Below are 25,117 nucleotides of genomic sequence, written 5' to 3'. Positions count from 1 at the left end.
ATCTTCAGATGGGCGACAACTCTCTAGTCTGAAGGTTCCCAAATCCTAAAGCTCCTTAGTCCGTACACGTAATTTATCATTTCGCTAGTCCGAATTCTGAAAAAGGTTCACTAGTCCGAATATCGGGTTCTTTAGTCCGAATAAGGCTCGCTAACTCTAACCCTAAACCCTAACCATAACCCTAATCCTAACCCTTATTCTATATTCGGACTAGAGAACCTTCGGACTAGCGACCCTTCGGACTAGAGAGAAGTCACGTTCAGATGACCGATCTGGGACCAGCGTCCCTATTTCTATATGTTTTTTTACTCAATTTCATGTTTGAAGTTCAAAGAAAAGGGATGTTGAAACTGTAGAAGTTGGGAATGTTAATAGTGGATGTTGAAACAGATAGAAGTTTGGAATGTTAATAGTGGAACCCCTTTATGTAAAACTGCACATAATTAGCCGTGCACAAAAATCTTCTATTGAAAGATACAGCTTTATTCCGTAAACTACTTAATTCCTCAGTGGAGTCTTTGCACTAATGTAACTCATCATCAGTCGGCTGCTGTGGTAGTGTAACTCATGAATATCTTACACCAAGGCTATGCATTTACCATCAGAAATACATAATACTACAGGATTCGAAAAAAAATGAGTGACAAATGATATAAAAAAATCTTCAGACGACCTATCTGTGACCAGCGTCCCTATTTCTTTACATTTGTCATTCAATGTCATGTATAATGTTCAAAGAAAAGGGATGCTGAAATGGATGTAAGTTGGGAATGTTAATAATGAAAATATGGGAAGAGCGCTCATTGGTTTATCCTTTGTGTGAAACTACACAATTAGCCTCGCACAGAAATCTCCTATTGAAAGATACAGCTTTATTCCGTAAACTACTTTTAAGTAGGTATTTTTCATGAAAAATGCAAGTTTTGCCTGGCTATTTAAATAAGATAGATGATGTAATGCACAATTTACCTACCTAGAGCAATTGACCGCAAAGTGCATTAACTGTTGTTTAAGTTGTTTGTAAACTACTGTTTAAGTAGTTTGAATTAAAAGAAATCCTCAATGGAGTCTTACATCAAGGATATACCATCAGAAATACATGTAGGTACTACAGGATTCTAATAAAATTGAGTCTGACAAATGATACTAAAATTAGTTTTAGGTCATATACATGTATATTGTGCCTTCACTAAGGATATGCTACATATGTTCGCTATCGCTGCAGAAAATACACACATCAGCAAACATAATCAGCCAAATACTTCATTGAAGCAAATCAAATACAATTTGATGTAAACAAACTGACAAATTGATATTGCCTGACATTTGGCAATGGCAGGTTATTCACTATGGACCACAATGGCCTCATCCCAATATCATAGTTCAATAACCTCAATTAAACACCCATAGTGCACAAATTTGACCTCAAGTTGCAGAGTGTGAGTTTTTGTACCCATATTTTCTGAGGTCATTCAATGAATGTACAAATGTATTGGGGTTAAAGAGCTATGCCTTGATAGATGAACATGTTGTGGATCCTAGTGAATGGTCATACATGGTGATGGGCTCTATGACTAATTGTACTATAGCAGGTGTCAAAGTGTCCTGATTGAAGTCAGTAAAATGGACTCAAGCTAAATCATTTGATGACTTCAATTATTATATGCCTTATCATTTGATGACTTCAATTATAATTGCTCGCAAATCATTTGATGACTTCAATTGTTAATGCATATAGTAAATCATTTGATTGCTTTAATTATAATGGCTTATAAATAATTGACGAGACATAAATTCATAATTTGTACATTTAGGCTATAGCTTAAAACTTCCTTAAAACATCATTAAAGCAATACAGCAGGACCATGATGTTAAGAAATTAAACACTAACATGTTATAGCTATTAAATAACAAGATATTTCCAAGCATAAGTTTGTACAGCACTGATGGTATATTTTGATATATTTTTGTCCAATCTATTTTTGCATGAAAATATAAATTTTACTGGATTTTTCAAAATTAAAAAGTAAATGAGGTACAATTGCTCAAATAACAAAATGTGCATGGCCTATGGAAAACAACCTCTTTTGTTTTAGCCTAAGAAAAATGCTTTTAACGGTTTGATGTTTGTAAGTAAATAATAAAATATAGTGATTGTTTGATACAATCTAGTGATGTAGCTAAGGGGGAGGCAAAAGGGTACAGCTGTCCCCCTGTCAGAAGTCTTGTCCCCTGAAATGCTGGCCCCTGATATGCTGCCCCCCCCCCCTGAAATTTAAGATTTGTACACCCTGTTTGTACATTTTAACCCATTTCATCAAATTTTCCCCATTGAAAGTTGCCTTTTCTCCTTTCACCCCTTTGCCCCCCCCCAAAAAAAAGTCCTGGCTATACCACAGATACAATCTCTGCCAGAAATATAGACAGATATTTATAGTTTTATCATCCACAGCTCATTTATCCTTGTTGCTGTATACATGTAATATGAACCCTTCCCTGTAAATAACACATAGCAGTTCACAACAGGTAATCTATCAGACTATTTTCCAACAGGAGTTAACCCCATGAGAACTGATTGGCCAAAAAGAAGTCTTCATTATCAATTGGCCCAATCAGCAACATTGTTAGAACACAGATATTGGAACACTGTGGTTAGAATAATTTCACCACTCAAAAAATGGGGGGAGTTATTTGCAAAGCTCCATTCTGATTGGTGATTAAAGTGAAGATATCATGTAATTGACCAATCATAGGCAATGTTAGATCGGCAGGTAGTGCTCAGGGGGTTAAAGGAAAAAATCAATCACAAAAATTTTGACACGCTTCATGCAGATCCAATATAGCATTTAAAATAGTTAATAACATGCATGAAAGTGTATTGAGGGTATTAAGTTCAAAATTATGAAAACTTAAAATTAAAAACAAGCCATTTTGATTAAATTCACTGCTGCATGAAAAAGTACATCACATAAAAAGTACCTATTTTTTTCCTTGCTTGAAGAACTGGTGAAATATTTACACCTAAATTTACCGTCTCAGTTTGATACAGGCATCATCGACACTGTTTCACCTGCCGAGTTTTAGTTGTTGATGATGAATGTTTTATTTTGTATTTTCATTTTGTATAAAACGCTGTACTCTTTAGTTTAAAAATTAATGATCAAAGGAAGTTGGTGTTACGGAAAGTACAGGACGAACTCTGTAAATTGCACGTCTTTTCCTTTACGGATATAACATTTAGATGAAAAAACTTTGCATACCGTAAAATACTTTTCCGGCATTGTGTTTATACTCCTGATAAAAAACCCATTATTTTCTGTCTGTTTTAAGTAGAAGCTGCTGTCAGATTATAGAGTTGATACATGTAGATAAACTGCCATTATAGCGTCAGTGAACTATGCACGTTTTATAGTTCTTGATATTTTGCAATTATTGTCAGCCATCAGTGATGAGATATTTTTTGTGTCTTTAGAAACCCCTTTGAGTAGATACTTGAAATGGGCCATTCCAGTTGAAAATCTTACTCCCTGTATGGAAGACATGACCTTAATTTTCCACACAGAGAGTGTGAATTTCAAATGGGGTTACCTAAATGGGTGACTCCATTTGAAATCTATATCCCCTGTGTGGGAGATTAAGGTCATGTCTTCCATAGAGGGTGGAGGGGCTTCAAATGGAAAAGCATTAACTTCACTAGTGCTGGGACGTTTACACGTGTGAACGTTTAAACGAACGGAAGGAGCACTAAACGGTTGCTGATATTGCTACACGTTTACACGAAAAGTTCATTGTTCTACCAGAGCATCCATTATCCAAGAAAATAAAGCTATTGTATTACAACAATATTTCATTTTATGGTCCCTTTTGATTGATTTTCTTACTTTATCTGCAATAAGAAACTGAAATGTCTTCAAACCACGTTACCATTTGTCAGCAATGCTTTGATACACCCCGACCGCCCGACAAGAAAATCCCAGGGTGGGTATTCCCCAAGAAATCACACAAATCTTGTTGGCATACGCTCTGTTGGTTCTCCTGATATTTCCCCATGTGTACAACAAAGTTCACCGCTCAGCGCATCAAAGCTGAAAACAGCACCGGGACATTCAGTCACGAGTCATGCATTTACCTTGTGTGTGGGATTTTGATGTACTACACTTCAAGATTGGGGACCTGGGCATGCGTGCCGCTAAGCCCGAGAATATTTTGTGCTGATTAATATTCGTCAAAATGATGATCAGTAAAACTGAATATCATTAATATTAATTCATGATATATATATAGCCATCTCATGACAAAATTTAACAATTTTCAAGTCTAAACACAGTCACAGTCTCAAATATCAAATTTCATCTCCCAACCCATGTGAACTTGCCTTTTATTAGAGTCATCAAACTTTTGGCCTTAAAACTTCCTTATTTCCATGTAATTTGTTTACAAAAATATCTCCACAGCAAGTCAGTAAAAGTATTGAACTCCTTTTGACCTGTCCTTCGATGATTGTTAAAACAGCCGCATACAAATGCCACGGTTCAAAACATTATTGAATGGTGTATACTGCAATATGACATGTGCAGTGGGGAATGACGCTACACGTGGCCAGTGACCCACCAGCGAACTAGTTCGTTCTGGTTTCATCTCAATTAGGAGATCAGACGGTTCAGACCTATCAATTTTCTACAGGGGTGAGAATTGTATCCAGTAAGACATTTCCTTTGTGAACAACAACAAAAAATGTTACAGGCTCATGGAAATATATTTGGTCATTGCAATCATTTTATTATCTAATTGTGAATACAGTTTTTCAATTCCATGACAAAATGGGCACACTGATTTGTTTGGTGTTATAAACTTGCACCGCACCGAGTACTACCTACCACCATTGCAAATACACCAGTCCCGGCCACGGAATTATGCATAAATAATTATGGGGGCGAGAGTGCTACAATATGGAATAAAAATGCTTGATTAAGTGAAATAGAGTCATGCAGGGACATTTTTGTTATTAATATCATCTAATTTAAATGAGAAGAGTTTATTATAATATATAATATTGATAAATGACAGAAAGTGAATGGAAATCCTCGAACGTATTTGCCCAAAATTTGCAGGTAAAACATCGATTGAAAATGGAATCGCTCAAAGTTTGATTCATGGAAATTGTTGATGAGATATTATTACTGGGTGGGCAAGTGATCACGGCAAACACGTGAAGTTCATCAAAACAATCAAGGCTGGGGACGGCGATGTTTACCTGTTTAATTTGTTTCAGAAATGATATATTCCCACAATAAAATAATATATTTCATATTCAATGTGTTAATTCTATTGAAACAAGCATTGGAAACTGTGTTTAAGATCGATGTACAGAGCAAGAATTACATCGTAAGTGATGGTGCAGAATTCAGCAGCCGAACATGGTTCTTTTACAGGTTTGTTTACTGCTAGCATTTTTAAAACGTTTACACGTGTAAACGCCCGAACATGCCGACCGTTTAAACGGATATAAAAATAAACGGTAACTCCCAGCACTAAACTTCACTCTGAATTCACAGTCTTCATTTGAAAAAAAATTATGCAAAATTGAATGTATGGGTTCCTTGAAAGCAGGAGGAGCAATAAACTCTGACATTCTACTGATTTCTGCACTTTACTATTAAACCTGATCAAAACAAAATGGAGTCACAAGAAAAGTCAAACTGTATTTCTGAGTCTTGTAAATTGCAATTCCTAATTCCTGCCTGAAACATTATGTAACATACATGGTATTTTACTAGAAATGTACTTGTAGATCTTACGATGTAAGTTTGACTTTGCATGGACAAAATTACTGTAAAAGTGCAAGTTTTGTGGATATTAATTGTCAAGCTTTTCGGTAAATCCCATAACCCTTTGCGAGTACACCTGAGAACTTGTCATTTAACGTCACACAGACTTGCAATGCGCAGTAACGATGTTCGATAAATGATGTGCGCATCGGCGCGGAGCGGCGTGACGCAGAATGACGAGTTCTTAGGTGTACTCGCAAAGGCTTATGGGATTTACCAAAAAGGTCAATCGTCAAGCTTTTCATGCTCAAAATAGCTGTCACAAAATAGTTAGAAACTTTAGCGAAGTATTTTAAAATTGCGACAAATGACACACATGAAAATAAGCTGTTTTAAGGTAGAACATTATATGACAGGCATTGAGCATGATGCATAGAATCTTGCATGGCTTCCTTGTAGCGGTATGGACAGTAAGGCAATAATAAATCTGTAATTCAAGCTACCACTGACATATAGATTTACATGAATACGCTTATTCCGCTCATAGTTAGAAGTGTAAATCAGCCTGGGTTCTATTCTCATGTATTTTATCTGCGTTACCATGGTTATTCAGTAAGGAGTCATGCTTTTATGATAGGCATATGATACCATAAGAATATTTTATTCAAAATGTTATTAAATATAATCTGTTTGTGTCTTAAGATGGAATCAAATTCAGTTTTCCACTTTATGATATAAAGGTATTATTATTTGGTACGTCTATAAAATAATACTGTAAAGATTCGCCTAATGGTGCTATTTACTACCTGCCCGGTTCCGCCATTATGCACAATTTGCAAGGAGAGCCTTGAACTGGCAGCACACATGAATGAGAAGCGAACCAGTCATATTACATTGCGTGTAACGTTATGTATTTATTCCTTTCATGTGGTCATCAGTTCGAGGCTCTCCTTGCACATAGTATATAATGGCGGAACTGTGCAAGTAGTGAATGTGCTCCCTTGATATACCTGGAAGTTTAGGCACAAACTGAAAGTGCTCTCCTGAACTGTTGGAACTGTTAGCTAATAGCGACAAAAGGTACCTCAATGAATAGAGCCAATGTCAGGCATGGGGACAAATGCCCCCGGTCAGAACTCTTGTCCCTCAGTTTATTTCATGACTATCGACCCATGTTTAGCCATTCTATTCACAACTTGAAAACAAACGTAACATGTACAAAGTAATAGGAGTGTCATGTGATGAAATTAGTGCCAGTATATCATGTTGCAAAGGATTCTGGGAAGGATACGATATCTTCTCTGCTAAGCTGATGATATAATGTTAGTGCTGCAGAAGCTTACATGTAAAAATTTGTCCCAAAGCCAATTCATGTCTTAACTAAAGATGACAGCCCTTCAGCTGGTGTGATGAATTTAAAATGAGGATACATCATGTTGCAAAGGATTCTGGGAAGGGTCATATCAGCTCTCCAGATGGGCGAATTAGTGCTGCAGAAGCTTACATGTAAAAATTTGTCCCAAAGCCAATTCATGTCTTAACTAAAGATGACAGCCCTTCAGCTGGAGTGATGAATTTAAAATGAGGATACATTATGTTGCAAAGGATTCTGGGAAGGGTCAGATATCATCTATGCTGAGCTAATGTTAGTGCTATCAGAAGCTTGCATGTAAAAATTTGTCCCAAAGCCAATTCATGTCTTAACTAAAGATGACAGCCCTTCAGCTGGTGTGATGAATTTAAAATGAGGATACATCATGTTGCAAAGAATTCTGGGAAGGGTAAGATGTCTACTCTGCTGAGCTAATGATAATGTTAGTGCTATCAGAAGCTTGCATGTAAAAATTTGTCTCAAAGCCAATTCATGTCTTAACTAAAGATGACAGCCCTTCAGCTGAAGTGATGAATTATGTACAGGCTGTCAAAAAGGGCAATAATTTCATTACATTATCAAGTCAGATTGTCATAATAAGGAACCGATATCATGTACACACGACATGCACGCAAATGAAATGATAATTTTGCACTGATATTTTGCTTGATTAAAATCTTAAGTTAAAAATCAACATTTTTACAAGCATTATTTAGAACTAGCGCGGGTCCCCGCTAGTTGAGTAAACGGGAGTGTTTAGTAAACGGGAGTGTTTAGTAAACGGGAGTGTTTAGTAAACGGGAGTAAACGGTGATGATAATCATGCTGTCTTGGTGTAGATTATTCATCCAGTAATAATCAGATGTTGATAACCATGTTAGCTCCTGTCATGTAAGAAGCTAAACTTTTATTTAAGTGAATATCCAGATCTGTGATAATGTTGTTATACTCACTCAATCCCTCAGATTTATTTTGCAAATATGTCACCCAATGACCCCTTTTTTCACCAGCTTACACCCAATGACCCCCTTTTTTTAAATAGAAATTTACACCAAATCTGCAAATATTTTAGGCGTTTGCGCGCATTGTGAACAAATTTAACATACGGTATTTGTAGCAATTTCAGTTTCACAAAGGCAAATTTTCACAAAACGTTGCCCAGAAAGTTATATTTTACGGTTAATGGCACTGAATTTTAGCGTTCTCACGCATTTTCTTGGAGGTCCCCACTGAATAACCCCCTTTTTGACCATAATCGCCTTCGATAGACCCCTAGTGTCATACTCTGGTAGGGACAGGTACGTTACTTTCATATTCAAGTGCCCCCCCGTCCCGGCGCACCCTCCATCAGCCCCCCCCATTGCTATTTCATTATTCACGATTCAACATACTCTAGTTTAGATTTCAGGTAACCCCATTTGAAATTCTCACTCCCTGTGTGGAAGATTAAGGGCAAGTCTTCCATAGGGGGTATGGATTTCAACTGGAATAGCCCATTTTGGAGCAGACGACACTAAATGGGTGATTCCATTTGAAATTCACACTCCCTGTGTGGAATACTAAGGGCATGTCTTCCATAAGGGGTGTATGGATTTCAACTGAAATAGTCCAATGCCTGAGCAAAATGAGAATACTATAGAAAGGTGAACCTGTCCTTAGAGCACTCCCCACAGTGGTTTGAAAAATGCATTGGACTCCTTAGTGGTGGAGTGAAAGTTAAATGCAGTAGATCTTTTTTCGATGTTATGTAACTAGAATGATGAAATGATGAAATAACCATGGTAACAAGTTTATGGTTTCTTATGCATTGGTGAAATTTTGTAATGTTGATATGTATTTCCACGGTTTTGTAGCGCATTTCATTGGGCGCAGGTTCAATTCAATTGGCTAGTGTTCGCTCAAAACAATGGCGTACACACACACACACACACCCCAAGATGTTGCATAGAAGCATGCACTAAACAGCTGCCTCAATGCGTTGACATCACTGCCACATCAGGGTAAAAAATGGTTTAATCTACTAAACAAGACTATATGACCCATAATGATTGTAAGCGTAAGCTAAGATTTTGCCCCCCCCCCCCTCCCATGGTAAAAATGACTGTCCATCATCATGTCACAAACTCTAGGCAATTAGGGAAGATTTGACTAAATTGTGGGTAATTTTATGACTTGTACAACATAATTTAATTGCAAAAATTAGCTGTTTGAGCAGGTAACATTTCAGATCAGTATGTACATTTTGTTAATGGAGCAACATTTTAGAATTACCAGCCCATGTGACTGGTGTCATGAACAGTTAAAGGGTACATCCTTGGTGATTCAGTATGGCATTTTTGTATAGATTTGCTTTATTGGCAACAACCTTGTTGATATCAGAGATTCCTACTGGGGTTTGATCCTGCTTTTCAATCACTGCAAGGGAATTTTAAAGATGTTGTATCAGAATCACTGAGAACGTCATTTTATCATGATCACTCTGTAATAATAAAAAAATTACATATTTTGTTATCTTTTCACCACTACAGCCAACCTTGGTGACTACGATGAAGATGATCATGAGCCGGGATATGGAGATAGTTTTGAGATCATCCCCAGGCAGCCAGAGAAGCTGGAACGCAAGATGGAGGAAATTCACGAGATGAAGCTCAAGTAAGTATCAAGTTACAAAGTCATAATTATATGCAAACAAAAAATAGCCTAAGTACAGTAGTCCCCTGGAATGCAAGATGGAGGAAATTCATGAGATGAAGCTCAAGTAGGTATCAACTTACCAAGTTATAATTATATGTAAATAAAAAATAGCCTAAGTACAGTAGTCCATCCAGCCTCAAGTAGGAAGTATCTTCAATGCGTTGATGCAGCAGTATTGTAATATTTCATAGTTTGATAGCCCTGTCTGTTACACATAGATTGCTATAACTTTAAGGTGAGTGGTCTATTACCAAATCAAGCTGATTCCAAGCTGTGAGTTCAAATCCTCCAGTGTTATGAACATTAGAGGGCATAAATGAAAATGTGTTCACAATGGCCTATTGAACAGTACAGGTGGTACACCACCATGGGGATGAGGCTTAGGCTAACATCTTTTTAGTCCCCACCCCACCAAGAATTGGTGGAGGGAGGCTCTAGAAATGCTTGGTGTCCATCTGGGCATCCTTCCATTTGTGCTCATCTTTTGAGCTAGGTGAATAGGGGTGTCCATCTTTGCAGCATAGATATATCTCAAGTAGATGTTGGTAGATTTCGGAGGTGTGTCAATGGTCAAAGGTCAAATAAGATTAAATTGCTAAATTGCCTGGGTTAATCCAGTTCCAGCTTCCACTAGAGCATTTTTGCAACAGCTATGGCTGGAGGCCCAGTTGTTCGAGAACTATCTACAAGTTCCATCACAACCATCCCTGCGACCGTGACAGGCAGGGGATCTAGTCATTCTAGTGGTTCAGCGAACAGCCTTGCTCATTCATACCATAGAATGAAATATATCTCGGCCCTATTATTTGTTTTGGCTAAGAGAAAAATATTAGCAGCTTTCAGATGCCCACGCAAATCTCAATTTTGATGAGGTACAAAGTGGGAGGATGAGGTCGCTGATGGGCGATTCCAGTTGAAAACCATACACCCCCATGACCTTAATATTACCTGAATGGGTGACTCTATTTGAAATCTACATCCCCTGTGTGAGAGATTACGGTCATGTCTCCCATAGGGGGTGTATGGATTTCAACTGGAATAAGGCCAATGGGATCATCCACCTGTAAGAAGATACTAAAAGCCATACAGAGGCACACTTCCTCTCCACACCTAACATGCAAATATGTGACGTGTCATGTCAAAAGGAGACACTTTTGGGCAGGTTATGAATTTTGAGGTTTTTAATTTTCTTAAATATAGAGATATTTTCCTCCACAACGCCGTTTCCCCAATGAAATCGGACATTCCTAAGCGAAGATATTGAGTTTCGGAAGTTATGATATTATAAAATTTGAAATTGAGATATCGGCCTTTAAAAATATTATTGACAATGTTGAGAGCAGGAATTAACTTGAAAAATGTCTCAAAAAATACAAGATGCTAGTTATATTCCGGTCTGAAACTATCAGACAATATTTTTAACATTAATAACATCATAAATTTGCAACAAACTCAAATTGTGAAAAAATCACCCACCGGCAGATTTTTCGCTATTTCTCCATTTACGATCCTGCCCAAAAGTGTCTCCTTTTGACATGACACGCCACATATGGCAGAGTGACCTAGCTAGACCATATTCTCCTTATGATTCAATGGCACTTAAAAGAATAATATGAAAGTAAGATGTAGGTTGGATATTGAACCGAAATCTGAGCAGATTTCATGTTGAAAACATATTGTGTACTATTGGTACACATGGGGAAAAATCTGCACATTTTAAGATTGATTTTTATAATGGGCATCTTGTGCATTCTCTATATATGCATAGTGTAAGTAATGTATGTTGATACTATCAGTAATGTGTAACATGATATTGTTAAGTAACTTGTGCCATATCAGGTGTATTGTAAATTGCATTTCGACTTCAATGCAGATTTAACCTGTAAAATGGATACACACAAAAATTACAATCTCATGCAGAAATCTTACCTGAACATTTTCTCTTTCTTTCTCGGTTTCTCCCATTGAATTGTTAAAATAGAAATGAATTTATGACTAGGTTTCACGTATTACATTCAAAGTGTTCTTGGGGACTATGTAAATTGATAAAGAGTCATCAATTTGTGCATATAAGTATAACTCAAATGCACTTTGAAAGTATAATATTGCAGGGCAGTGTGTCACCAAAATAAATCATGTTAATGACAAAGAAATGAGAAAGTAGGGAAAGTTCATTTAAATTAGTCATCTTCAGTTGACAAAAATATATTTCACACTGCAAGATGTCATCTTTTGATGAAATTCAAAACAAGTTCTATAATTGTCATACATCTATGCACGTCTGCGTTACTGACAGTACATCACGACATAATATTATGTTGACAGTTCTAAGATTAAGGAAATTATTTTCTTTTCCCAGCAGAAATACACAGATTACATTCTGATTCTACAATACACAGGCATGAGAATTTTCAGGTTTAAACCTGAATTCAGGCTTTTTTGTTGTCCAAATTTCCGCACTTTCTTTTAATTTCAGCCCGTTTTTGGCCTTTTTAGCCCAATTTCAATCACATTTTCAGGCTTTTTTCAAACACTTCAGGTTTTTTTCATGGATGATCATTCTCATGCCTGAATACACGATGCAAGTCTCTTTGATAATTTGTGACCCGACACGGCGAATGAGCCGTAAATTCCTCCTCCGGTCAATTTTGTTTTATTTCGTGTTTAGAAAATATACATCATAAGCTTTAAAATGGTATATCATTTGACTTCAAACGATATCCAGAAGCGGGGTTATGGTTTGTTAAACTTTGCTCCTTCAACAAAATGGTAGCTTCTTTCGTTTATACATGTGTCTCTTTTTCCACATTGCTGGCAATAAATATCGAACAGTCATAATTGGCGGTCATTTCAAATCATCCCCAAGTCAACGAGGTTTAAGAAAGTTCTCTCATTGTTAATTGTTGGTTATACATACCAGCTCATACCTATACAAAATACATTGCCTGGTAACCCACCTGTGTAACCCACCACTTGAACAGGATTTAGCCAAAACAAACAAAGACCAGCACTATTAAAAATTCTATAGCCATCTAAGGTAGAAGCTTATTATCCACTTCAACAATATGATTATTGATTGGTGTTTGACTATAAAAATGAGATAGATGTCGCGCCAGCTTAAGTTACCGATGAATATGACCTTCATACACATTTTACACTGTAACTCAGAATACAATTTAGGGAATTTACGGCTCATTCATGCTGTACGGTCACATTTGATTTGATTTTGAATGAAATCGAAGATGTTAATTACAATTGTATTACCCATAGAATTGGTAGCCATTTTTAATTTCATATTTTAGGGTCAAGATGCCAAATTTGAGCATGATAAACAACTTTTGTGAATACAGCACCCTCAAATCACCGTAAATATGGTTTTTTTTAAATATTAATATTGTTAATCCACTTCTTTTAGGCCCTATGCATATACCATTCTTTTTTATTGAAATTCGGAATTGTCTATTTCAATATTTAGGCAGTAAATTATGAAAGGGAAAAGCATAATTGGGAAAGTGGAAATTAAAAACAATAATTGGCAGACTAAAATGTTGATTCAAGTGGACAGGGGAAATCTTTTCATTTACCTTTTCTCAGGGATTTTAATTCATAGAATGGTCTGTCAGGAAGTTACAAGTACTATTTATAGAATATGCTTATATTTTGCAGGTATATCGTGCTAAGTTGGAAAAAAGTATATTTGAGCCAAAATACTTGCATACCTGTTTAGCTATAATTGCCCCCCCGGTGGGGAAATTAATTTCAGTCCTGTTGTTTAGAAGGGTTTTATAATTATATATGGATATTTCTGAACTTGGTAGAGTGGAAAGGGGCATGGTCCAATCTTTTCATGTTCTGTATTCTCTCTTACCTTGAGGCCTTACCATTAAAACAATGTTTCACAATTTTGAGTTGTATTGATCCAGCAGTTTTGATATGAGAAGCAAAAAACATGCACTGTATTCGTTCCGTTAACCGCCCATGCCCCTATAAGCGCTCACCCAGTGACTTTCCAACAAGCAAACTGTCCATGTAAATCTGAATCATGGTCTGAAACATATGACACTGATGATGATGGATGAATATTTAGGGCCTTTTTTACATATTATAGGCCTAAACAATTTAAAAAAAAAGCGCCCACCCAAAATGACTTTGTTAAGCACCCTGGGCGGTTAATGGAATGAATACGGTATTACAGTGCCCCATAGGATAGTACATACACTTCCGGTGTGGTTACCACAATTCACCACATTTTTGTTCACATTATCTAAACGAAACATGTCTCGGGTGTGAAATTTGACTGGGGTTATGAGAAAAACATGATTCTCAATACCAAAATCTCAGTTCTTATGTAGAGAAATTTGGGATGAGGCTGTTGATTGTGTCACACCCCTTGAATGCCAATTTTATTTCATTTTAATACAAATGTGACAATATCTGGTTCACCTTGACCAATGTCAGAAATTCTGAATATGATTATGAAATACAGACAAATTTATAAGGGAAGAAAAAAAAATGAAAGCATATCAAAAGACCAACTTATTTAGGGGCATTCAAAATCTTGCAACTTGACAAAGTATGCTACAGGCCAGTACATAGCCTGACATCTTCCGGGTGTTTTCCATTGCGACAGATGCAACTGAATATCTGCTACATCTTCCTCAGCAACAATAATTTACCACAGAGCAGGGGAACAAAGCTTCAAACAAAGCTGCAGAGAGCCAAAGGTCACAGCGAACAACTGAAAATCGTTGCAGAGACCTGAAAACAATACAAAAAAGATAATTGCTTTTTAGATGCAAAAAGTAACAAGTTATACTTTATATTAAAACAAACTGCAATAATTAGGTGATCCTGTCAGTAGGTTTTCTAGAGAATGGAAATAATTTGTCAGTGTGCGTTTGGATAAGGGGGAAAAAATCGAAGAGTAGGGTAATGGCGTTTTATTTTTATAAAGCAGGAATAAATGAAATTTAGATTATCTTACTTCACCTCAGCAATGTACATAGAAAAACAAACCCGAAACCCATAATGATTAATTCTGAAAAAGAAAAAAAATTCTGCAAAAAATAAAAAAAATCATTAAAAAAAACCCCACAAAAAACTGCAAACAAATTGTGTGGTCCTGTATACGCTGTATGTTTTCTAGAGAATGGAAATAATTTGTCAGTGTGCGTTTGGATAAGGAAAAAAATTCAAAGAGTGGTGTAATGGCATTTTATTTTTATAAAGCAGGAATATATGAAATTTAGATTATCCTACTCCACCTCACCAATGTACATATAAAAACAAACCTGAGACCCATTATGATAAATTCAATGTTGTTGCAGCCTGTGCAGTTCTCGGTTGGTAGCTATTAAACTCATCATTGTTGATCATACATCCTTTCAAGAACAGTTTTCAGTTCAGATCTCTATTTTTACCTGCTATTAGTATTAGTTCAGGTGAGGTTAGAGTCCTCATATGATCTGATAGCAGAATTCTGCAGTGTTATAGTGTGTCTCAATAAAAATTCCTTTTAAAAAGGGATGGGGTGCCCAATGGGAGCTTTGATTGCCCCAAAAAAGGTTGGATAGTAATCTTGATGCACTATGGACCATAATGACCTCATCTCAATGGCATAGTTCAATAACTTCAATAAAACAATCATAGTGCAAAATTTGACCTCAAGTTGCAGAGTATGAGGTTTTGTACCTAAATTTTCAAAGGTCGTTTAATGAATGTACAAATGTATTGGGGTTAAAGAACTGTGCCCTGTTAGATGAGCATGTTATGGATCCTAGTGTGATGTGATAAGGAACTGTCTTGTCAGCTGTAAAGCAGGGTTGATAATGGGCTATTCTAGTTGAAATTCTTACACACCTGCTGTTGAAAATATGGCCTTAATCTTCCACACAGCGAGTGTGAATTTCAAATAAGGGTAATTCCATTTGGAATCTACACCCCTATGTGTGAAAGATTAAGGTTATGTCTTCCATAGGGGTTATATTGATGCAACTTGAATAGCCCATTTCTTATAGTGTCAGGCTTTGAGTTTAAAAAAATTGAGGAGTGTGATAAATAGCACTCCTCAATCTTGTGAGGAGTGCTATTTTGTGAATGAGGAGTGTGATTATGCTTAAATGTGATGTAAGCTTAAAGATTAAGGAGTGTGATAAATCGCACTCCTTATGATCAAGGAGTGCGGAGGAGTGTGATTGCACTTGCACTCGTCAAAACTCAAACCCTGTTTAAGTGTGGACATTGAACATGCACCTGTGCAGATGACTTTTATTAGTCGCTAAAGAGTCGCCAAAGTATCTGAATGCTCAGCGAAACATGGTATTCACCATTTTTACTTTTAAAAAAGAAAGAAAAAAAAACATGGCAAGCCTACTGATCTCTTTGTTTGCTATAAAATTAATATGATTTTAAAAGACAACAAACACATCTGTTTTATTTCAAGATCTAACATCAGAAAGTTAACTGGAAATTTAAAAATATGAAATATAGTGTAATTGCAAGAAATAACCTGTTTCACTCAGGAAAGTCCAGTAATTGATGAGATATCCCTTCTGGATTAAATGTTTTGAAAGGGATTTCTTTCAAACAAAAATTTCATCACTTTATCGGAGGTATTTCTTGACATGTTGACAACACAATCCGGCCAATATACCATGAATCAAATTTTCAAGGGAGATGGTTTATTCTGGAGATCAGATCAGAGATGATTGTAATCCCAAATTCACATAATTCTAATTTTAAGGTTAATAAATGTGTATCACTTGTTGAGAGCGAAAATTGTACAAAATAATGCACGCATACTGAGATGTTGATACATTTCATTTGTACAATTTCTAGAGCAACATTTATTAAATATTTCATTCACAAGAAAAAAATCCTGTGATTTTTGCTATTTTTATAACAAAATCATGACTAAATATGTCACTGCATGTACTATGCTGAGTGAACGCCCGTGCAATTATATCAATATTTATACATGGCTTTGATTGGTTCTTATTTTATCTTGGAGTGTAGGAATTTGATTTAACCACTTGAGGGGTTCTCAACTTCATTTATTCCAGGGGCACAAGGGGCCAAACACATTTTAAATATACATGCTTGAGGATCCAAATACACCACCATTTCTTATGTTTTCCTTTGCATTTTAGGGTTGGTCAATTGCCAAATATCAGAGTTGTCGGATTTGGCCTGTGGGCCGCCTGTTAAGAACTCTTGACTTAATGGTTTTCTCGCCGTATATTAGAAAGAAAAATGGAATTTTTCAGAAGCCAACCAAATTGTTTGAAGTGATGGGAAAATTCCCATAGTATCCACCCACCTGTGTTTTAACATGTCTTTTGATTTTGTATTAGGGAAGAATGTTTATTGAATACACTGTACATTGTAGCTTAAGTGTAGTAAGTTAATGGTGGCAAGTAGAACTCCTTTTCTTCCATTTGCTTTGGCGAAATATTGCTTTGTGAATCTTTGCTGCATATCTGCATTGGTATAGATTTCACTTTTCATTTGACTATTTTCACTGTCTTTTTCTTTCAGAGGACAGGTTCCTGCAGAAGCAGAGAAGAATTTCATCACAAAAGCACATGCATTGGCTACATATGGAGTGGACCCACATCCTGTCAGGGTAGGTACAAGGCATGCTCTCCTATTCGCTGTCGACTGTCGTAGTGCACTTACGTAACCATTGGTTACTGGTTCAAGCCTGGGCTCATACAACTGTTCCGAATTATGATATGCCATAGGCTTTGTGTTGTGATCATTTCGATCAGTGGTTCGTAACAAAAAAAGCGTGAGCCAGTTGACCTAGCAACGGTCATATTCTAACATGCATTACGCTGGCGAATAACTGCCAGCTTGCACAGTATTTTTTGTGGGACAGGAGAGCACATCACATATCAAATTGCATTCTGAATACGAGGAATGTCCTTCTTATATCAAATAATTTAGATTTTTTTTTAAATTCGCGATAATAATACAAATGTTATGGCAAATTAATTTTGATATTTAACAGTCCTGTAAGCTTTATAAATCTAATGATATGGACTTAAAGTGTATGTAATTGGAAAGAGAAGCTGACCATCAATTGAAAATTTTCACCTTTTGTATTAAAGATATACATTTTTTCCCCAAAAGACCTAAAATATTTGAATGATCTTCCCATAGGAACTTGTCAACGACCCAAAATAAGAGAGAATTACGGCTCGCAATACCCCCATCCCCGTGCTACGCCAAACTTGCACAAGACCAATTTCTACAAACTTTTTACGTCTCTCAGGAAATGCCATTTCGTAAGACTTGCGTCTTGACAATCCTTTTTAGACGGTACAATATTTGCTCTGGGTAATGAAAAAGGACAGACTGATTCCAGTCTCTAATGCATTCCCAGTAGGTACCAGTGTACACAAAACATGCACACTTCTGACTTCAGGTGTCATAGTACACTGAATGAGACATGCCTATTTTAAAATATATAGAGCAAGATCGCTATCAATTTACCACTTCCCAAATGGAAATTTATTCACAGTCATCGATATATGTCATGGACCTTTCTTTCACAGCATTCAAGCGTAAGTTACATGGTGAAAAAAATACTGATTCAATCTTTGTGTGACACAACAGTGTGATTGACAAAAACAAAGGAACTTTGATTAATGCAAGTCATCCTGGTACAAGATTTGAACCAAGGACCTTTGGATTCCCTTTTCCCTTTATGATGCGTTATAGACCAAAATGATCTGATTGTCAATGGACTATTCCAGTTGAAATCCACACCCCCTGTGGAAGACATGACCGTAATCTTCCATACAGGGGGTGTTAATTTCAAATGGAGTTACTCATAGCACAGGTAACCCTATTTGAAATCTACACCCCCTGTATGGAAGATTAAAGTTGTGTCTTCCACAGGGGGTGTATAGATTTCAAATGGAGTCACCCATACAGGTAACCCCATTTGAAATTCTCACTCCCTGTGTAGAAGATTAAGGTCATGTTTTCCATAGGGGGTGTATGGATTTTAAATATGGAATAGCCCAATGTCATAGTTCATAGACCTCCATTTATCCATCATATAGATCAAAATGTAACATAGAGGTAGTCATTGTGACGTCAACGCCACCATCTTGTGGGTACGGAGTGCCTTGTTGCTAAGATCACCCCGTTGACGCTTGACTGAAGAGGTGCGTCACGTGCTGTGACTTCCGCGTAATCTCTAACGCATGACATGGAGACTGGCTGTACCCACAAGATGGCGGATCCCGCGGAAAAGGCTGACTGCCTCTATATAATTATTCACATGTCATTCAATGAAAATTCAAACATGATTTTCCCTGCCCTGGCTGATGAGCATCCTATACTAAGTGTCACCTAGAGTTTGCAGGGATATCAGCGCTTTTACTTGGTTGTGCCAAGTCAAATCACTCTTGTACGCATATGTATATATTCTACAAGGTTAGGTTACAGCATGTGATGTGATACAGCGACCAGCAAAAATACACACCTTCATGAAGTTCACTACCGAAAATTAGGTGAAACAAAGTGTAGTGTATATAAAGGGATGGCTATAATTGGTAGCCATCAATTCAGTACTTCCTACTTGGAAATGCAGTCCACAATGTGGATATGCCATGACCAGAGACAGACGATTTGCGCGAAAAAAAAAGCAAATTGCGCAGAATTGAGCGGAACTCTTTTTTGAAGTGCAAATCATGTATCCCTGCCCATAGGAAAAAAAAAATAGCCAATCGCGCGGAATTACGCGGAAAAAAGTTCCGCGCAAATCGCCTGTCCCTGGCCATGACCCTATCATAGAGTTCAAGTGCAATTAGTTTCTATGTAAAAGGATTTCTCATTATCCAGATGGAGCTGTTCACTACTAAGGATCCACAACATGCTCATCTATCAGGGCACAGTTCTTTAACCCCAATACAGTTGCATATTCAGTGAATGACCTTTGAAAATTTGGGTACAAAATCTCATACTCTGCAACTTGTGGTCAAATTTTGCACTATGAGTGTTTAATTGAAGTTATTGAACTATGCCACTGGGATGAGACTATTGTGGTCCATAGTGATTGCCTTATTTAGACTTGAATATTTCACCATTTGTAACACTAGGCAGTACACCCCTTGCATTGGGCTATTTCCCTGTATGGAAGACATGACCTTAATCTTCCACACAGGGAGTGTGAATTTCAAATGGAATCACCTGAACGGTGACTCCATTTGAAATCTTAACTCCCTCTGTGAAAGATTAAGTTCATGTCTTCCATAGGGGGTGTATGGTTTTTAGCTGGAATAGCCCATTTTACAGCAGACAACACTGAATGGGTGATTCCATTTGAAATTGTGACTCTCTCTGTGAAAGACCATGTCTTCCATATTGGGGTTAATGGTTTTCAACTAGAATAGCCCAATTTGCGCATATTTCCAAGGACCTGAAATTTGCGAGTCCAAGAGTTGGTTCATGTGTTGTGATGCCGAGGCCTTGTAAAGTCTGTAATATGGACAAATTTCTTCTCACAAGGCCAATGCACAGAGGATGTTAGCTTTAGAGGGGAAGTACAATGTTTGCAGAGAGGACTTGTAGTTGGAGGACCCGTGTCTAGCTACTCGTCATGTACGAGCTTCAAGTGGGCTAAAAGCCTGCATTTCATATTATAATATTAAGAATCTTTCAACATCAATTCTACATTTGAACATTGAACTCTTACTAACCATCTAGTGATTCATCATAATGTAGTACTAGGTGAACATTCATATCCTGTATTCAATGTGAAACATTATGTGATGTGATCAAGCAAAATCAGTCAGAAGTCGGATATATTGATTTACAGATATAGCCAAACAAGGACAACAATTTCTTTTGTTGCATATTGTTTTTGAAAACACTTCAATTGTTCATATCTTTGGAACTAAATGTTCAATTTCAATGGGATATTCTGCAAAATGTAGCTTTGCAAATGCTTTATATAATCATGTAAAAAAACTGAAAATTGAATATGCCCGACTTCAGACTGATTTTGCTTGATCACACCACATTTTATGCAAACCATGACGTAAGTATCCATATCAATCACTTGGCGCTAACATTGATTTCACAATCTTGCTAAATAGAATTGGATGGATATCTATTGTATTTTCTTTGTTGTTTATCAATTTTAGCATAATAAGCATATTGCAAGAATGTCATCACTGATTTCAAAACACTTTTTAGTATGCCTTGTTTTGAATTGCGCATATTTAATAAATTGAAAAAACAAAAATTGTTTGAGCTCAACAATTGACCTATATTTCTTAATCATATTGCAAATATTATGTCAGTTCTAATGAATTCTGTGTGTGTAGGTGGAAAAAACATGATGAAATCTCTTGCGCGACAAGTAGTTATCTCCAGGGACAAAATCCGTAAATTTCAATCATTCATTTGTCAAAATATATTTAGCAAATGATTTGCACCCAAAATGGAGGCAGACTGACTGCTAATTTCTAACACTAGTCCAAAAATAGAAAAACCATCACATTCAAATTCAACTCCATTGTATGGGTTTCCTGGAAGTTGAGGTGGCCAGCATTGCACAGGGGGAGAGGGGGAAATGCTTCTGGGGGAAGCTGCCTGCCCCCTTGGCTATGTCACTGCTTTGTCCAGGGGAATTTCATGCTTGTATCAAAATTGGGGCATTCATTCCGGAAATGGTGTAACAATGTGTGGACTGATGTACTATATTTGAAGAAGAAGAACAATGTACATTTCTTTATGTAAAATTACTTCTTTTCAACACAGGGTGCCAGTGGTTTGAGTGGACACTTGTAATTTGTAATGAGTTTTGTGTAATGAAATTCGCTCTTACGTCACTGACTGTAATTTTACTGTTTCAAGCATTTCAGTTATTTTAATGTTTTGAATTAATGACTTGCACCTGTTTATTGCAATACATGATGGTACCATTGGCAGAGAAAACAGAATTTAACCCCCTGAGCACTATCTGCCAATCTAACAACATTGCCTCTGATTGGTCAATTTACATGATTACATCTTCACTTTAATCACGAATCAGAATGGAGCTTTGCAAATAATTCACCCCAATTTTTTGGTGTGGTGAAATTATTCTAACAATGTTGCTGATTGGTCCAATTGATAATAAAAACGTTTTTTTGGCCAAATCGGCAGGTAGTTCTCATGGGGTTAATAATCCTCATAGCAAAATAATTTTATACATAGATATATAAATTTCATTTTAACATTTTAAAGAAATATGAGTGCAAAGTAATGATATCTGTGACACAGCTGTTATTGCAGTCTGTACAAGTGTAAAAAAGATGAGTGTTTGGTAAATTTCAATGATTTTATCACATCAGTTTAATAAGGGATTTCCACTCATGACAGAGCAAACCAGGCACACTCAGTTATGCATACTATGAAATTGTTCCAAATATGTCAAAATCATTTTTTTTAATGTACTGTCTTTTGTTTTGATATGAAATACCTGCAGAATAGATATGTATTAGATTAATTCTCTTCACCCTGTAGACGACATGTTTCAAAAAAAATTTAAATGCAAAAATTTCAGTAATGTAAATTTTTATGACCATATTTGGAATCAGCATGAAAAATGCATTAAAATGAGTACAAGCAAGCCTAGTATTGGTTCAGTAGTTCTTAGATAACTCTTGATATTTTGAGAAAATATTTCAAAACTTCAACTTTTTCCGTTGAAGCGCATGGCTAGCACGCAGAGCATTTTAGATGACAATTTGATTTGAGAGGTTATGATTTCTTACGCATTTGTGATACGATCAAGTTAAATGAGTCTGATGTCAATCAAAATCGAAATTCAGATTTCAATTTCATTACATGAGCCATTTGCAGAGCATTATTTTACTGAAAACCCCATCATAATTAGACTAAGGTTGCTTAGAACAATAAAATAAGAAGGAAGTTGAATACTATTATTGGCTATATCTCAAAATTAATATACCCAACATCGGTCTCATTTTGCTTGATCACATCACATTTTGTGCTTACACTCATCTAAATATTCAAAATTACTCAACTGTGACGTGATTATGAACTCTGTATTATTTATAATAACTAGTGCACCTGCGGCTGTGAGAGCCCAGATGCTGTAAGTGCACAGGCATGATAGCGATACTGTTTGACCCCAGATGACCTTTGACCTATCAAGTTTAAGCCCAATAGGGCAAAGTTTAAATTTAGCCCCTACATGACCTTTGACCTCGGTTGACCTCAATTTTGATTTGCGCATATATACCCCTACTATCAAGGATTGCACCCACCACGTTTGAACCCGATAGGACAAAGTTTGAAATCCATGACCTTTGACCTTTGACCTCGGATGACCTCCATATAATGTTTTTCATGCTCCCCTCATACAAAGGTTTCGACCCACCACGTTTGAGCCCGATCGGACAAAGTTTGAAATTTGACCCCTCCGTAATGACCTTTGACCTGGGTTGACCTCGATTTTATTTCGCGCATTATAGTCCCCTCCTACCAAGGATTCCACCCACCAAGTTTGGGCCCCATCGGACAAAGTTTGAAATTTTGACCTTTGACCTCGACCTCCGATGACCTTCAAAACCACATGCCCAACATGCTTTTCCGATACCTACCTATATGCGAATTTCAGCGCGATCGTCGACGCACGGCTAAACGCATAGCCGGACAGACAGATAGATAGACAGATAGACAGATAGACAGACAGATACAGCCCGCTTATTATTTTATTAGTATAGATTTTTCAAAAGGGAGCATTTATTAAAAATTTCAGTGAAAAAGCTTCATAATCAGAATCAAAAGTATGAACCACTTCCAGTTTGTTTCCGTATTCCAATATTGCGGCGCCACATAACAGGATATAATGGTAAAAGACTACAAAATTACATCTGTATTAATTGCAGTAGGAATTAATTAGGAATAGTACAGTTCTGTTATTGGCATCATTGGTGAATATGTGGAATATAAATTCCAGCGTATGTGGGTGATCCGTTCGGTCCGCATTAAATCTTGGCAATGTTTAACTCTGCAAATCTGGAAGGTGGCGTTTTGATGTTTTAATAACCGTAGTGTGACCTTTTAATTTGTAAGCAATAATCATGATCTCGTGTATCAAAATGGAAGAGGCTTGACAGTATCAAAATATTAATTATAACTGTGGGCGGCAACTTCCATTTGATTTCCTTTATATTTAATAGAATTTGTGATGCTCTTTTTCAACTGAAATTGATAAAAGTAAAATTTTACAAAAAGTGCTTAGTTAAAAAAATGGAATTTTACATCATCATAATTGAATGACCCAATGTGCTGATCACATGATGAGGAAACGAGGAAAACAATCCATGTAAAGTTTGAATCAGACTCCATATTGCAGCGCGATGCGATGCTGTGATGCTTTTGAAACATTACAGCATCGCAAAGCATCGCAGCATCACGCGATAAAATGAAAACATACATTTTAATGTGAAGAAAGTTGAGCAAAGTTGAACTCTCATCGCTGACAAAATTTCCACCGTGCGATGAGAATATTCTCCGCCGTGCTCGTAAAATTCTTATTCAGATTTCAGTTTTAAAAGCATCGTAGCAGCTCTTCGCGCTGTGATGTGGAGTCTGAAGTGGACTTGAGGCATGTTTCATGAGAGAGGGGGACCAGTTTGTGTCAAATCTTATTATTCACTGTAACTTTTCTTTGAAACCTCTGGATCAATTATCATATGATTGAATCACTTTTCAAGAACAAAAACAAGTTAAAAATCATCTAGTTCACACAATTATTTCATGAGGAATGTCGGTTAGTTATTGCCACTCAACAATAAAACTAGAATAAGGCAATGTTTAGCTGCTTCCTCCAAAATAGTGAAGTCAACATCTAAGCATATAATATATACACACACAAGTTTCAGGCATGACAAATCTTATGCGCTCACGTGTAATATGTATGCACGCTTCCGTTAACTTGCGTTCGCATATCTACTGCAAAAGTGTGGATTCATCACCATGATCACCAGTTAACAATTATTGGCCCCTGTACAAAGGTATATATAGGAAGAGTTGCTGAAAGACCTTATCAATCATTTTGAAAGTTGTTTATTTCTGAAATGTCAAATTCCGTCATTTGTGAAATTGCAACGAACTTATTCCATTACGTGTGTATAAATCTAAAAATAAAGGAGCTCAAAAAGCCGTAGGGCAAAAACCAGTATGATCCAGTCACAGCTCATCAGCCGATGACATCATCATCCCTTGTTTCAAGACTGGAAGAGATCAGAAT

At 36.7% G+C, this 25,117-nt stretch overlaps 1 protein-coding gene across 7 annotated transcripts in view; it reads left to right on the top strand.

Annotated features, from left to right (window-relative positions):
- LOC140171768 (FERM domain-containing protein 3-like) overlaps positions 1–25,117 on the top strand; it is a 107,891-nt gene that overhangs the window by 34,229 nt on the left and 48,545 nt on the right. For all 7 annotated transcript variants that reach the window (XM_072195092.1, XM_072195090.1, XM_072195095.1 and 4 more), the window contains exons 5-6: positions 9,669–9,792; positions 17,371–17,458. In XM_072195092.1, coding sequence (XP_072051193.1) covers positions 9,669–9,792; positions 17,371–17,458 — 212 coding nt within the window. The remainder of the gene's footprint in view (positions 1–9,668; positions 9,793–17,370; positions 17,459–25,117) is intronic.

Source organism: Amphiura filiformis, chromosome 15 (genome assembly GCF_039555335.1).
Source record: "Amphiura filiformis chromosome 15, Afil_fr2py, whole genome shotgun sequence".
Classification (NCBI taxonomy): Eukaryota; Metazoa; Echinodermata; class Ophiuroidea; order Amphilepidida; family Amphiuridae; genus Amphiura; species Amphiura filiformis.
Note: the sequence above shows the minus strand (reverse complement) of the source record. Positions and strands in the feature narration are given on the sequence as shown.